At 30.5% G+C, this 15,782-nt stretch overlaps 1 protein-coding gene across 3 annotated transcripts; it reads right to left on the bottom strand.

The window, feature by feature from the left end:
* Positions 1 to 983: 983 nt before the first annotated feature.
* On the bottom strand, positions 984 to 15,753 carry LOC134715991 (RING finger protein 24-like). Of its 3 annotated transcripts, none has more exons than XM_063578626.1 (7): positions 15,468 to 15,540; positions 14,081 to 14,209; positions 13,788 to 13,827; positions 13,156 to 13,191; positions 12,213 to 12,254; positions 5,332 to 5,411; positions 984 to 3,944 (listed from the first exon to the last, which is right to left on the bottom strand). In XM_063578626.1, exons 2-7 carry the CDS (start codon positions 14,173 to 14,175, stop codon positions 3,782 to 3,784), a joined length of 456 nt encoding a protein of 151 aa, XP_063434696.1. In that variant the 5' UTR covers positions 14,176 to 14,209; positions 15,468 to 15,540; the 3' UTR covers positions 984 to 3,781. The 3 variants fall into 3 exon arrangements, with proteins under 3 accessions (XP_063434696.1, XP_063434695.1, XP_063434697.1); XM_063578625.1 differs by lacking the exon at positions 15,468 to 15,540 and adding an exon at positions 15,544 to 15,753 and having other exon boundaries at positions 985 to 3,944; XM_063578627.1 differs by lacking the exons at positions 12,213 to 12,254; positions 15,468 to 15,540 and adding an exon at positions 15,544 to 15,748 and having other exon boundaries at positions 986 to 3,944.
* Positions 15,754 to 15,782: the final 29 nt, after the last annotated feature.

Here is a 15,782-nt window from a genome sequence, read left to right as displayed (position 1 = left end):
TTTTTTTTGCCAATAGAAAATTTGTACTTCCTGTAATCTTCGAATTCATTGAATTTCTAAACCAATGAAATCAATGGGAGTATGTATCACACATCTTTGCTAGCCAAGGGTTACCATTCACTCTCCTTCTATCCACTGTGGAGGCGTGGATCGTTACCCTTGGCTAGCCAAGATGGGTATCAAATGAAGCATAAGGAATCCACAGTAATCAATATTCAACTGGGGATAAAGTAGTTTACAAAAACACTAAGATCATTGTAAGTTCTTTGATTTAGACCGTTGTAAATGTGGAGAAAAAAGAGTGCTGGAGTGAAATATACAAACATGCAACTAACAATCCTAAAAAGTCACAAAAAAATAAGATCAACAAAATTAAAGACAACCAGCTAGCATATAATAATAAGACACAAAAATGAAAATTTATAATGAAATAACTCAACCATAAAACTAATGAAATTATACAGAGAAGATTGAAAACAAAACTGTAGAGTGTTTAATATTACATTATACATTGTTCTGACACCATTGACAAAAAATTTGAAAATAAAAATATAATTCAACAATTTAACACAATCACCAACAAAAATTAACCACTTTGGCTATTATTCTTAATAAGGAATAAGCAAATATAATTTAGACACTAACTTTTATTCTTTGTGGTCATCTCACATCTGAACAAACCATTCCAAAATGATAAAATTATAGAACAATTCATTAATATTATCATTCGTTCAATATCTTTAATAATAGTTATATGATAAAACATTGAGTGGAAGACTTGCACTTTATAATTGTACATATAATAACATAATTTGCCCTATTTTCAAATAAATCTTTGTGAATGTGTTAATGGATTGAACACAGTATAATTTGATTTTTATAACAAATATTTAATGATACAATAACAACAATATATCTATTCTAAGTTATTACCCGTTATAAAACAATTTTCTCATCAAAAGATTTTCATATTGAAACAGTGAACAGGAGAGTATATTATCATCCTAAACTCACTTGAACAAACCAATAACAAACTCTTGAAATAATCTTTATCTATCTTTCTATCTGTTTTATTCAATATATGACAACCAAGTCTGAAGAATTGCACTTAAATAATCAGAAACACATATCATAAAGAAACTGTCATCTCCTAATAAATGTCCTGTTTCAATGCATGCCAGGAAGCTTTAATTATCAAATTTGAAATCTTTAATGATTAAAAAAGTTAAATGCAAAACCATTCTATAAAACTTTTGCTTGACAATATCAAAACTTTATAACATTTTTTAATTTTTTCAGAAAACACCATACAAATGATATAATAATTAATAATGCAATATCATGAATTTATAAACATAATGATAACACAAATGATAAGGTAACAAATACAGAAAGCTCTTATCTGGTACATTTATTTAAAGCTAATTATATACTTAGAGACTAGATAAATAAAATATGCACCAGATTTGAAGTTATTTGTACAAAATTCATATAACACAAACATCAATAAAATCATCGTCAAACTGCTTTATATCAGTGCAATTTTTTTAAGTTTAACTTCATTATTGTCACTTATTAAGAATTGTAGAGAAAAGAAACAAAAGCATGGCAGGTTCAGGGTCCAAGAAAAGAGGTGTTATATTGAAAAATGCAAAAAAATAAATGCAGAGCATTGCAAAGGAATTTTTATGGAAATTTCATGTCATAAATTATATTTTCATGAGAATCTCCAAAAAAGTCTGTTTCAGTATTAAATTACTTTTTTTTTTCGGGTATATTAAATTTTCATAAGGATTTATATATATAGTATTTATTTTTTGAAAGAAAAAGTTGAAAGATATAATTACAGATTTAAAATCCAACACCAAAAGATTGCATGATAGCCTTGAGCTCCTCTTCATTTAATAGACACAAAATCATTCAGAAAAACACAATTCAAAATTTTTAACATGAGCATTGTCTTAAGAGGTAAAATTATATTATGATAATTCTGATGATGAAACAATGATGAGAAATGTGAACAATAAAAATTGTTGACTTTTAAAATTCCACTGGCAATATAAATGGATATTTGAGGACAACCATATGTGAATGTAATATGAACTCTGCCTTATACTTGACCGACACAATGCTAGATTTTAAACCTGCTTACGTTCCAGAGACATCAATCCAAAATCTTTGCTCTTACTCTTAAATGCTGCATTCTTAGAGAAGAAGTGGCAATAACACATTTTCATATCTTTGTTTGACTTGCATGTAATGGAACCCACTAACTCCACAACTTAAGCAGAGCATGCTTTGTACACATGGACAGAGCACTGAGAATTGAACACAAAAATAATTCTAAATAGTATTAAAATATTGCTGCACAAATTCATTTTTCCTTGTTGATATGAACTGTACTAAAAATATACTATATATTTTTTGTCAAGAGTCATTATTTAACATTAAGATACTGTGGACTCATTATAATTCATTGGATTCCAATTTTCATTGATTCTGTGGGTACAGGAGAAACATGAGTTTAAATGTTCAAGTTTTCTGAAGAAATGTATGCAGACTTTGATAAAACAACAAAATAAAATATCCACAAACATGCTTGTTTTCCTCAATCCAAATAAATTGGTACCCATGGAAATCAATGAATCCACAGTATTACAAAAGAACACCTTTTATACATTACAATAAACAAGTTTGTACATGTAATACTGATATAAAAAGAAGGCACTTTTAAAATTGCAATGGCACTAAAAATTGCATAAAGTTCTATAAATTGTAGTTTTCACCAGAGTAAATACAGTATATATTTATACCTACATAATTTAATTTTTTTTTGTAGGCACTGATTTAACATTTACCTTACAACTGATCACATTCTTCTATTTGAAAAATCTATGGCAGGGTGTATGATGCTGATCGGTTATGTGTAACACATTTTACAATCATAACCTACATGTATACCTTAATTGTTTTGTGAAATAAACTTAAATTTAATAATGTTATTGAAAACTTTTCAAATTCAGACCAACATCAGCTTTTAGAGCGATGATTGTTTGCCCTGAAGGCCCGAAGATAAAATCATCAGCAAATAATACACACAGGAGATTAATCGGCTTGAACTCAGCCAGTGACAAATTCTTTTTTTCTTACTTGAATATCAATAACAATGCAGTTTACACAAGTTTTAAGTCACACATTGAAAGGAATAGGTATCATTTGAGGTTTAACTTGAATTAAAATATTAAATCAGCATTGTTGTTTTTGTTTGAATTTGATACTTTACAAAGGTCATACATACATGAAATGAAAGTAAAATCCAGCATAACTTATAGATTACTCAAAATAATCACAGTTTTGCTTGAATGTGTAATAATATAAAGAAAAATTTTGAATATAGTTTATTTTCACTTATTTCAGGATATCACTTAATATGAACTCGAAAAAAAATGCAGTGGTTACAAATATGTTTTTAGATAGAACATAGGCAAACTTTTTTCTTTATTTTTCAATGATCATCAAAAAGATGTGTTCTTTTTATGTGATGTCAGCATAGTCACATTGTTTCATGACGCCACAAAAGAAAATTCAGATGAAAGAAAGAAAGTTTGCCTACATAATTGAATTTTGACCAATGAAAATTAAGATAAAACAAACCACATGTTGATTATCAAAAATAAATCAACCAGAGGGAAAAATCAGGTCAGAATTAGAGAAAAGGTGTATATGTAATAAGTAATAAGATAAACAACTGTCAATCAAACTGATTGATGGGTAAAGAGTGTTATACATTCTGTGCTCCTTCTACAGGAGGTTCATTGCTGGTAGATGGCACTGCTTGTTGAGGCATTATTATTAAACTAGATCTTTCACCAGATGGTACTCTCTGTACAGTTGCTTTACACATGGGACAATAGTTTCGATGTTTCAACCACTGCAACAAACAACTGAAAAATATTTCAGAAATAAAGTTAAAAAAACATTTAACAAGCTTGAGTTTTCTTAGTGTTAATGAAATCTTATAATGTTTTTTTTAGTCAATTCATATTATTGTCTCTAATTTTATTTGTACAAGAAGTGCTGAAGATCCTGTTTAACTTACATGAAATTGTCACAATCTACAAGTACCAGTTACAGGGAACAACTTTCTACATCATTGGATTAACAAAGACACTTATGTCACACTTAAGAAGGTGCTATAAACATTGATAAATAGGCTGTATCATCCTTTCAACATGTTTGCATTAAATTGAATTGATACAAGGCAATAGGAATACTTATAATTGATTCTGGCAAAAACTAAAAAACTGGCAAAATCTCTTCTGAAGGAGTTTACTGATAATTGAATGACTCTTTGTTATCATCTACCTCTTTTTTTCTGTCATGCAACTTATTTGAAGATATGTTTTTGCTGATCCTGTTGTTACTAATTATAGCTTTTAATCTATATCTGAACATAATTTAGTTTCACATACAAGCTGAAATTGACTTATGAAATCTTTATTCAAGGGGAATAACTCACATAAGTCGTTGATTAACAATTTCTTTGAGGTGTGTATTAAGAATAAGTTATTTTATTTATTTTTAACATGAGCATGAGGTCAAGGACAATGGATACATTGTATATGATAGACCGAAACTTTGTAACAGCATGCATCTGTAATCAAGGTATGACACATACAGGTTTTCTAGCCTTAGAAATATAAAGCCTTATCCACAAGTTTATGCTGACAACAGATTGTAATCCATATTTCTTACATTTTGAGGATTTAATCACAGGCGAGAAAAAGGGCAACAACTCCCATATCATGGATAGACTTATATTTCTTCAATGTAGACATATTTCTAAACTAAATTCAGAATCTGCTGATTATTTTTGCTACATTAAGTTTCTCTCTAACTTATAAAGTTTCTGTTAAAAAAAACCCCTACAAAAATGGATAAAAAAAATGTCATTCAAGAGTTTAAAAATAGATAGAAAAATCTGAACATTTCTGCATCCATCAGATTCTCTCCATCAATTGGATTTTATAGGATAAAACCAATACTGGTATTTTATCCCATATATTGTATAATTTTTGAGGCCATATAAATTGGCTAGCATGGTCATTGGAGATTTTTTTAAACTCAATAATCCAAGGATGATTGTGGTACAGTTTGATTCCAAAGATCCAATTCTTTTATAGAAGATTTTTTTGTGTAAAACTTAAGGGAAGGACCATCAACTGAAAACAGACAACAGCTTTCAATGGATGCTATATAAGGGATGAGAAAAGCACAATTGGTGCATGGGCTATATGTGCTAAAAGCACCAAGACATATGTATCAACTTACTTCATATGAAAACAATGTTTACATCTACATATTGCTATATATTCATAATTTCTGAATTCCTCCAGACACACTGCACACATCTGAAATACAAAAAAATCAAAGATTATTAAGTACAGTTTTATCTAATCAAAGAGCAGAATGCTCTGAGGGATACGATTGCCATAGTTTTCATTGACACATGTATAGCAGTTCTGCCAAATTTTCATTAAACAAATGCATGAGATTTGGCCAAAATTGAAAAGATCAAAGAGGAAAAAAATAGATCCAAGAATACTGCCACAAAAAAGCATGAACATGCGTGAGTCTCAAGCATTTTTGGTCAGTAACCCTGGTATAGCTGGATAGTATTATTCTCTAAACTAATTCAACTGCACATGCAAAATGTAACAATCTAAATAGTCACTCAACTTAAAGAATAGCCAATCCCCGTTACAAGATGAAGTGTATGAGCCATGTACTTATTGTGTTTTATCGAATTATAGTTATCCTGTACCATTGTAAACTCGTACCACTAAAAAAACCTTGTACCAATGCAAACTCGTACCATTGCTAACTCGTACCAACTTATTTAAATGCATTCAATTGGTTTTAAATGATGAATATACATGATATATGTTACTTTCACCCAATACCTCTTAAGTCTGTAAAATGTATATAATTTGAAAGTACAATGACCAATTTGTAGCTAATGTTCCTTGTATATTGGATAGAAAATACTGTGGCAGATGTAGATAATTAAAGTATAAACAGTTTCACCCGAAGAAAATTTAACATGAATAATTAAATCTTAGCAGTTAGTCAAAATGATTGCCAAAATTATTTTTACTGTCTATAAATAACAATGAAATGTAACTGATTCCTGTTAAGGGGGTCCGCATTTTCCCCGCAAAAAAAGCACATGGCTTTCAACAATTGTAAACATAGCATTCAATTTGTGATCCGGCATGGATTACAGCTTTAATTAACTTAAATTGGATATATATATTTTCAACATGTTCAATTTTAATAAGGTACAGTTAAAGCAATGTTTTAACTTTCCTCTGGATTAAGTTCTACAGTGGCGGATCCAGAACCTTTCCTAAGGGGGAGCCCACTGACTGACATAAGAGGGGGCCCGCTCCAGTCATGCTTCAATGATTCCCTTTATAATCAACCAAATTTTTTCCACGAAAAAGGGGGGGGGGGCTGGATCCGCCTATGTTCTAGTTTGAAAGATCAGTTAAAACATTAATGCTTTAAAACATTCTTTATTTTTGTCTAAGTTTTCATTTAACTCCTGTGTAAAATTCAAGTAATTCAACTTTATTTCTATTAAGTTTACAAACAGACACCCATAAAACATCATATTTTTTAATATATTTTTCTGAATGGTACGACTTCCCAGTAGTACAAATTAAACATCAAGTACAAAAACAACTCAGACAATCATACTGGCAATACATTGAAAATATTGTAACACCAAAACCAGATGAAAACAAATTTTCCAACATGAAAAAATTTTGGTCATATATTAAAAGCAAAAAAACTGACTACAGTGGCATAACATCACCTAAGCAGAACGGGAAACTTATTACTGACACCAAACAAAAATCTGATGCACTCAACAGGCAATTTCAATCAGTTTTCTCAGAACCAAACAAAATCACTGCTACTGAATTTGAAAACAATCAATACATGCAACAGAAAACAGTGTACCCTACCATGCCTGACATAAATATCACCATCCAAGGTATCTCAAAATTACTTCTAAATTTAAATCCATCCAAGGCAAGTGGACCAGACGAACTTAAGCCACGTCTCCTTAGGGAGTTAGCACATGAAATTTCACCAATACTATGCCTTATATACCAAAAATCATTAGACACTGGCGAAGTCCCTACTGACTGGCGTACTGCACATGTTTCACCCATCTATAAGAAAGGTTCCAAATATAATCCAGAGAATTATAGACCTATTTCTTTGACATGTATATGTTGTAAACTTATGGAACATGTCGTAGTTAGCGCAATCATGACACACGCAGACAAACATAACATCCTGTATCCCCTACAACACGGCTTTCGAAAAAACAGATCTTGTGAAACTCAACTTTTGGAATTTGTAGATGATGTCACTAAAAATATGGAAAACTCGAAACAAACAGATGTACTTATAATGAATTTCTCCAAAGCTTTTGATAAAGTCAGTCATAACTTGTTAACACACAAATTAAATTATTATGGGATACAGGGGAAAACAAATGCATGGATACAGGGCTTCTTATCATGTCGTACCCAAGCAGTCATTCTAGAGGGTGAGACTTCAGGCTATGTCCCTGTAAAGTCCGGAGTGCCTCAAGGATCTGTTCTGGGCCCAAGTCTGTTTTTATTTTATATTAACGACATACCAGTTGGGCTAAATTCCACCATACGCCTATTTGCAGATGACACCATTGCATATCTGGTAATAAAATCAAACAGTGATTGCGAAACCCTTCAAAAAGACCTCAACACACTAGGCATTTGGGAAAATACATGGAAAATGGCTTTTCATCCTGACAAGTGTAATGTTATGTCCATCAGCCGAAATAAAAATCCATTCATTTATAATTACACTTTACATGGCCACATTCTTGAACATGTCGATAAGGCGAAATACCTAGGTGTGACAATTCAATCAGACCTCAAATGGCACAGTCACATAAACAACATCTGCAATAAAGCCAACAGCACACTAGGTTTTCTTCAAAGGAATCTTAACATCAGTTCCACCTCAGTAAAGGAACAGGCATATAAATCCTTAGTCAGACCATCACTAGAATATGCCTGTTCAGTTTGGGACCCTTATTTTACTGAGGATATTAACAAAATAGAAAAGGTACAAAGAAGGGCTGCTAGATATGTCACTAACCGACACAGAAACACCTCAAGCGTTAGTGACATGCTAGATCATTTGAAATGGAGAGACCTTGCTAACAGGAGAACAGATGCACGACTGGTCATGTTCTATAAAATCACATATCATCTCATTGCAATCACAAAAACAGACAGATTAATTCAACCGCTCAGACAGTCCAGGAACATGCACACACTCTCATACCAAATTCCATCCTGCAGAACACAAATAAGACAACAATCATTTTTTCCACGCACAATTAAAATCTGGAACAGCCTTCCCCTGAGTATTGTTATGAGCGACTCTATAGAGTCGTTCAAAGTAAGCCGTCTCAAACTACACCTACAGCCCATAAATTCATCATGTGTAAATAGTTTTATCTTAATATTTTAAAAATAATAAATTAAAAATATGCACTACCACTATGTAAAATTTTGTTTTGTTTTGTTTATTATCACAAATTTGTATATTTCACTGTATATATGTCTTCACAAAGCAATGCGCAGTACAAGTGACGTAAACTTCAACGTGTTGAAGGCGGTCATTACATAGTAGAAGTAGAAGTACAATTAACTTTTTTGGTTCCAATGCCGTGGTACGAGTTAACTTGCTTCCGTATCTTATCACCGTAATTCTAGGAGGAACCCTAACCTGGACCCCTGTTGTGTTCACTTATCGCTACCCTTACCTTCGGTGCGAAGCTATATATAGAACGGCGGACCAGTTTAGGAGGAACCCCCTTTCTTACTCTTTAATTATTGAAGTTCCTTTGAGCAGAGGGCATGACTCCTTTCCGTACACACTCCTCTGTTTACATTGAGATCGTTCTTAATATAATACGACGTTTATCGGCATTAACGAGTTAATTCTTCTTGACGAATACTTCGAAAAGGGAGACAACTCGAAACGATAATATGGAAGATTCCATTTCTGCTGAAGGGGTGTTATAGGTAATTTTTACGATGAAAAATTTATTTTAATTTAAATTATGCATATGATTTAAAATAATTCAACAACAATAGCCCTCCATATGCAGACAGACATAGAAAGAATCCCATGAGTTTCAAATTAATCAATGAAGCGGGGAATCACTCAATCTGATACCCCTTGAAATCAGGAAAACTACACGCATGTGGGGTCTCACTAATTAGCGACAAAAAGCGTCAAGAAGCGACAAGAAGAAAAAATATTAGTGACAAAAAGCAACAAGAAGCTATTTAGCGACAAGAATACAGTTTGTTATCAAATATATATCAAAATATTTTTTTAGGATTATATTGAAAGATGAAGACATAAAAAAAATTCGAGGAAGAGATTGTGTACTTTTTATTATCATATTGATAGATGAAGAAATTAAACATGTGTAAGAGCAAAGGAAATGTAAACGCTATAAAATGAAAATAAAAACAAAGATTTGTCACCTTTCTTTTGAAGGATTTAATAAACAAAAACATGAAATATTATTTCCTTCCTAACTATACAATTATTTTTTCCTGATAGGACCAACATTAGCTGTGGCTTCACTCTAAGGTAATACACAATTAAGAGCATCAAATGAGATTAACTAGGTGTGTGTCCTTTGTTTAATTGCTACAATAACTTCCATTAACACCTTCATCAATTACACGCACCAGAATATACAATTATTGTACCGAATAGTGAACACCTGTTGAAAACTCAAGATTGTCATCAGTTTCCTTTAATCTTCAATCTATATGCATAAACATGATAAATATCGTTAAATGAGACAAAACACTAAATAAAATGATGAAAAATTTTACCATTTTAATTATGTTTCCCTCTTGTTTGATTTCAGTTCTTAATTTGTATTTCACAATTTGTGCATGTATTTTCTGGACAATTATGCACAAATAATGCATTTTGCAAGTTAATTATATATTGTAAAAACAAATAAAAAGACAAAATATATTATTGTTCTAAAACACAAGTAAAAGTAATACCATAAAACGACAGGGTAAAGGTAATACTTCCTGTGATACCTTATAAAATATCATGTAAATAAATGTAGCAACTGAATTAGATTTACAAGTTTCATTTTTTCCCTATCTAAATTAACTTTCCTGTCGTTGAAATTGTTTTCTTTTGCATGTTTTTTTAATATTTATTTCGAATAAGTAATATAAATAAAAAAATGTTTTCTTGTCGCTAAATAGTTTCTTGTTGCTAATATTATTATTCTTGTCGCTTCTTGACGCTTTTTGTCTCTACAATTCTTTTTGTCTCTAATTAGTGAGACCACGCATGGGCATTAATACATAAACAAACCGCGACTTGCGATTTGGAACAAGAACGTTTATTAAATGATATGATGAATGGTTCTCCATTTCTTTATGAGAGTACAGTATCAAATATCAGTTTCATAACGGTAAAATATAGAAATACTCCACTTCAGTACTTGTGACAGAAATAGAATTATCGATCGGCTTTCAGAGAACTCTCGCAAGTTATCAAAATTTGGGAATTCCCTCTGACGTGTTTCTAAATTTATAAAAACACTAAATATAAATACTGTTTAATTCTGATTTTCCGTATTGTTAAAAACACGCATATAAGTCAAGGAAAATATCACACATGAAGATTATGAGTAAAACATTACAGGAAAGTTGTTTATGTTCAATTGGTTTGCTTGTTTTTACCTTTTAAAGCAAGACAATCATAAGAATCTGAGATGTTGCTGAATGTTTAGAATAAAACGAATGACGTGAGGGAGTGAATCATAGGGTCAACGGTAAAAGTCTACAGATTGCTTGACAGCAATCGTATCCCAAAAACAAGGCCATGTTCATAAAAAAGTGATGAACAGCAATTATTTTAAAGTTGATCTGAAAAATATGAAAACAGTTTAAAAAAATCATTTTGTACTTAATATGAGATATTTGTTATTTTGATATAATTTGCAGTTTTGGATATCTGGTATTTTAAATTATATTTATTTTCAATAAACAGCTGTACCATGAGTGCATGCATGATATGCCTGTCATCTTTTAAGTGCATAATTCAAAAATCAGAAATAGCTTCTGAAATATGGTGCAAAATGTGAACCCCCCCTTTTTTTTTTAACAAAAAACTCAATAACTCTAAATAAAATATTGAATCTTCATTAAAAAGTATACAGATCTTTAGAAGTTTGTAACTTTTTTATAACTCTAGAAGTGTGTAAAGTTTTAAGCAATAATCATAAATTGTTTTTGAGATAACACACAACATGTGAAACCCCCAAAAAGTATACAGATCGTTAGACCATCATAAGAAACAACTATCTTAAGTTTCATCAAATTTGGATAAGTCATTCTCACGTTACGGTGCGACATGTTTACGCCAGACAGACAGACGACATTTGTATACTATAATATGTCAGGTCATAATTTTGACGGGCATATAGAAACTGTGATAATATAACTGTGTTTTTTTCAATCACCATGGACCCCTTTTGCCTGGCTTTTACAAATAACTGCAGTTTTATTAATAAAGAAACACCCCATTGATTTTTGAATGATGTTCTAACAATTATCAAGACACTTCATAAACAACAAGAGAATATGTGAGCTACTGCTCACTGAAGATACCCTAGTCCCGTTAAAAGTATCAGGTAATCAAGAATTGTTGAGTGATGAATCTGAAAACACATTATTACACTGACTCATTTAAACCCTGAAACCAAATTTCTGAAATTCTTTCAATGTAGTTCGAGTAAGATGCGAAGAAAAATATTTATGGGGCAGACAGACAGACAAACTGAATGACAGATGAACAGACAGAGGTTTAACAGTATAACCCCACCTTTTTTTAAGGCAGGGTATAACAAACATGAACTGAAGAGCATTACTTTACATGTAATGATGTATATAGGAAGTGATCCCCTCGAGAATAAATTGTATGTCTCCTTTGTTATAATGGGGAGGTGTTCCATTTGTTAGTTGACCTGTGATTTGAACTAGAAATATGCATGTTAAATAAGAGAACAAACTGGACTATAGATATCTTACAGAACTATAAATTACTCTTTTTTTCTTTACTGGTTTAAATTTCTGCAAGAAAAAGAACTAAAGCAATCTAAAACAGAAATTTTACGATTTATTCATAATCAGGATCTCATCATCTCATCTCATAAAAAAAGACCAATCATGTTGAATCATCTTTATTCGGTTGTTGGTTAACTAATTTTATGCTGTTATATGACCAATTATTTCAACCTGTCTCTCCCTTTGTTTTAATGGACAATTGTCTTTCACAATTCCTTTTTTCAAATTATAAAACAGAATATGTATTAAAGGAGAATATCTAACTCTATCATTAACTACATTAATATATATATGTATATAATATTTTATATTCTACCTTTTAGGTTTTATTTAGATCTTGCTTCAATAAAATCTGAAACTACTTTTAAAAATATAAATGAGAATATTTTAGTTTGTGTGTAGAAGTATTTCTATTGATTGTACCTAAGAGGAGAGCTTCGCCATTAGCATGCTTCTGTCAATGCATGTACCATGTTTAAATTTTGGGTTCTAATATATCAATTATATGTGTTATAAATATTAATTTGATTATGTTACTGAAATATATCAAAAGAGAAACATTTTTATTATTCTTAAACTGTCATAGACACATCATAAAGTTGTATACACTTAAATCCTAAGTAAATATGGTAAAGTGATCTTTTAACAAAAAAGGCAGATACTTGAAATCAACTCCTGTTAGTTTAAAGGAATATACCTGGCTTCAAAATTTCTGAAGATACCTATTTCTTAAGGTTTTTTTTATAAAGGAAGAGCGACAAAATGTCAACACAAAATTGTAATTTTATTTTTTTCTGAGTTCTGATATCCCCATATGTACTACATGTAATTATTCTTTGATAATTGTCCACTGCAGTGCTAAATCTTTCATGCATATTCCTGACCCAATAAATGATCTATAACTTACAGAAGAAAACTTCTTATTCTTTTCTTTAAACTGGATCTACAAAAAATATAAATCAAAATCTTAAATCATTTCTTTATGACACATAATTTTAATTTTCTTATCATACTTCACAAGCTATAAAGGGCCCCAAAATTACTAGTGTAAAAACCAATCAAACGGGAAAACCAACGATCTAATCTATATAAAAAAAAAGAGAAACGAGAAACATGTATAAATTACATAAACAAACGACAACTACTGTACATCAGATTCCATAATAAATGTTTTATCATAAAATCTATGAATTTGCAGATTATGCCCATCATAAATATAACACTATTTTAAGATTCCTCTTAAAACATGAAAGGTACACATTCAAGGAGCTTTCTTATTCTAATTTCATAATTTGACAGATTTTTAAAGAAAGTATTGACAGTGAAAAAATCAAAAATTACTTTATTTTCACTTCTGTTTTTTCCACATAATAGTGTAAATCAAATATACGGCATCCACTATCCTGTCTTTTCCATATGATTAAAAGATATTTATATTTGGCCTGTATAATTCCTAAACAACAGCTTTACAAAACTAATAGGAGAAACTTCTTCCTTGACCTGTATAAGGAAAAACTTTAGCATAATCTAATAGCATACCCTATTATAGCCTCTTTCTTCTCTTGCACGACATCTTAACCTAGTTTGAATAAATTTATACTAATCATTACATATTTAAAACAGGTATATCTAATATATTCATAAGAATTCACATAAATTGATTTATTTACTGTTCTGGTGATAAACTTAAATTACTTCTTTGAAAGAAAGGTTCTTACATATTAATATTTTACCTTATTTCAATAATGAATTAAAACTCAGATTTTTAAACTGAAAGCAATAGTTTTAAAATGCTAAATCATGCACTCTATAACATGAGAAAAATATTTTACCTCCACATATATATACAAAATATAAAACTTAGGAGTAGTGAAATGAGGCCGATTCCAAGCAGAGGCAGAGAAACATTTGGTGGAATATCAGTCATTCCTCAAGGATTTAAAACAGCATCCATCCTGGATCTGAAAGAAGAAGACAAAATATAAAACTAAGGAGCAGAGAAATGAGGCCGATTCCATGCAGAGATACATTTGGTGGAAAATGGTGCAGGAGTTTCTCGCTGCATTGAAGACTTTAAACGAACTTCTGCTATTGTCTGTTCTATGGTTGGGTTGTTGTCTCTTTGACACATTCCCCATTCCCCATTTCCATTCTTAATTTTATGGCTAAAAATTAGAAAAGGATCATTGGCTATTGAATTCTACAAAATTATGAATAAAGAACGTCATACATGTCTATTAATATTATGCTTATGATCTAAACCACTTAATAGAAAACTCTTACACTTTTAGATACCAAAATACAGTGAAACTATCATATGCTAGAACATCAACATATGGCCTACAATCTTTAAAGTACATGGTGTATGCAGGTGCTGAACGCTCAACTTTGAAAGTCTCAAGCTACCAGATGAGCTTTGAAAGAAATTCTCTTTGAATCAATTAAAAATATTGATAAATTCTTGGCCTAGCAATTCATGCCAATGTTTTGACTGCAAAACTAGCTTATATTGAAATAAAAATATATGTGTGGTTCCAGTTACCCTACCTATTCTACTTTTTAGTCTTAATAAAATTAAAGCCTACCCTTAAGAATTTTTGTCATTTTTCACTGTTAAATTCAGAATGATGATCTCCTATTCATTGCCATTATAGATTCAATGTTAAAAAAAAAAACCACAATATAAAACAAAAATCCCTACCTACCCAGCTTCATATTTTTTTTTAGATGTAAATGGAACTCTGCAAAAACTATTATATTTGTGCTTTTTTCAACATGGCAATTTTTTGTAATTTATCTTGCTTTTTATGTTATTGCTCACTTCATGACATTGCAGCAGTGCTATTCGCATGTTGAAAACTATTTTAATTTTGATTTTGTGTGTTTACCTCATAAGTGTTCGCTTCAATAGTGAGTGATTTATTTAGCTGCCTGATTTGAACTTTGTGTTTTATATTTTGCATTTAACTTCATCTGTTGCTTTCTATGTTTTATTGCTTGTGTGCATGTTTTGATATGTGTGTATTGTTGAATGTGCCTTTGTGTTTTCTATGTTATTAGTGCTCAATACCTTAAGTTTGTTTTGTGTATATACCAAACTTAAATAAAATCTTTATGTAATATAAATATATGTCAAAGTTATTCAGTTTATACTTTTAATTTTTGTCTTAGTTCACTGTCTATGTAAAAAAAAATATATTTAGCTTGTTAAATACATACTTAACATTACAAACTTTTAGTTTATCAAGTGTTAATATCTATAAAATTAGCAAATATTACATAAACAAATAATTACTTTAAATTTTGACAGAAACCACAGTCAGCTGATTTGTTGAGTTATCTCCCTTGACACAATCTTCGACCTATATTAATTTAGCTGCTTGATTAAGTCAAATATGTTTGTTTTCTTGTAATATTATGTAATAGAATGAAGTTCAAACATCAGAAAGTCTCAAAAACCTTAATGAATAAGCCGGACAAAAGATATTTAAATAAAGAGATTATGGTCAGTGCGTTTTTAGATAAACCGCATCT

The sequence above is a fragment of the Mytilus trossulus genome, chromosome 4 (assembly GCF_036588685.1).
Source record: "Mytilus trossulus isolate FHL-02 chromosome 4, PNRI_Mtr1.1.1.hap1, whole genome shotgun sequence".
NCBI lineage: Eukaryota > Metazoa > Mollusca > Bivalvia > Mytilida > Mytilidae > Mytilus > Mytilus trossulus.
Note: the sequence above shows the minus strand (reverse complement) of the source record. Positions and strands in the feature narration are given on the sequence as shown.

Excerpts from the sequence above, each read along its gene's own strand:
- LOC134715991 (XM_063578625.1), bottom strand. The coding sequence starts at position 14,175 with ATGACTGATATTCCACCAAATGTTTCTCTGCCTCTGCTTGGAATCGGC. Across the intron at positions 13,828-14,080 it reads TTTTGTATATATATGTGGAG|GTTAAGATGTCGTGCAAGAG; the intron begins GTAAAATATTTT and ends TATTCAAACTAG. Across the intron at positions 5,412-12,212 it reads AAAGAGTAATTTATAGTTCT|ATGTGTGCAGTGTGTCTGGA; the intron begins GTAAGATATCTA and ends TTTGTATTTCAG.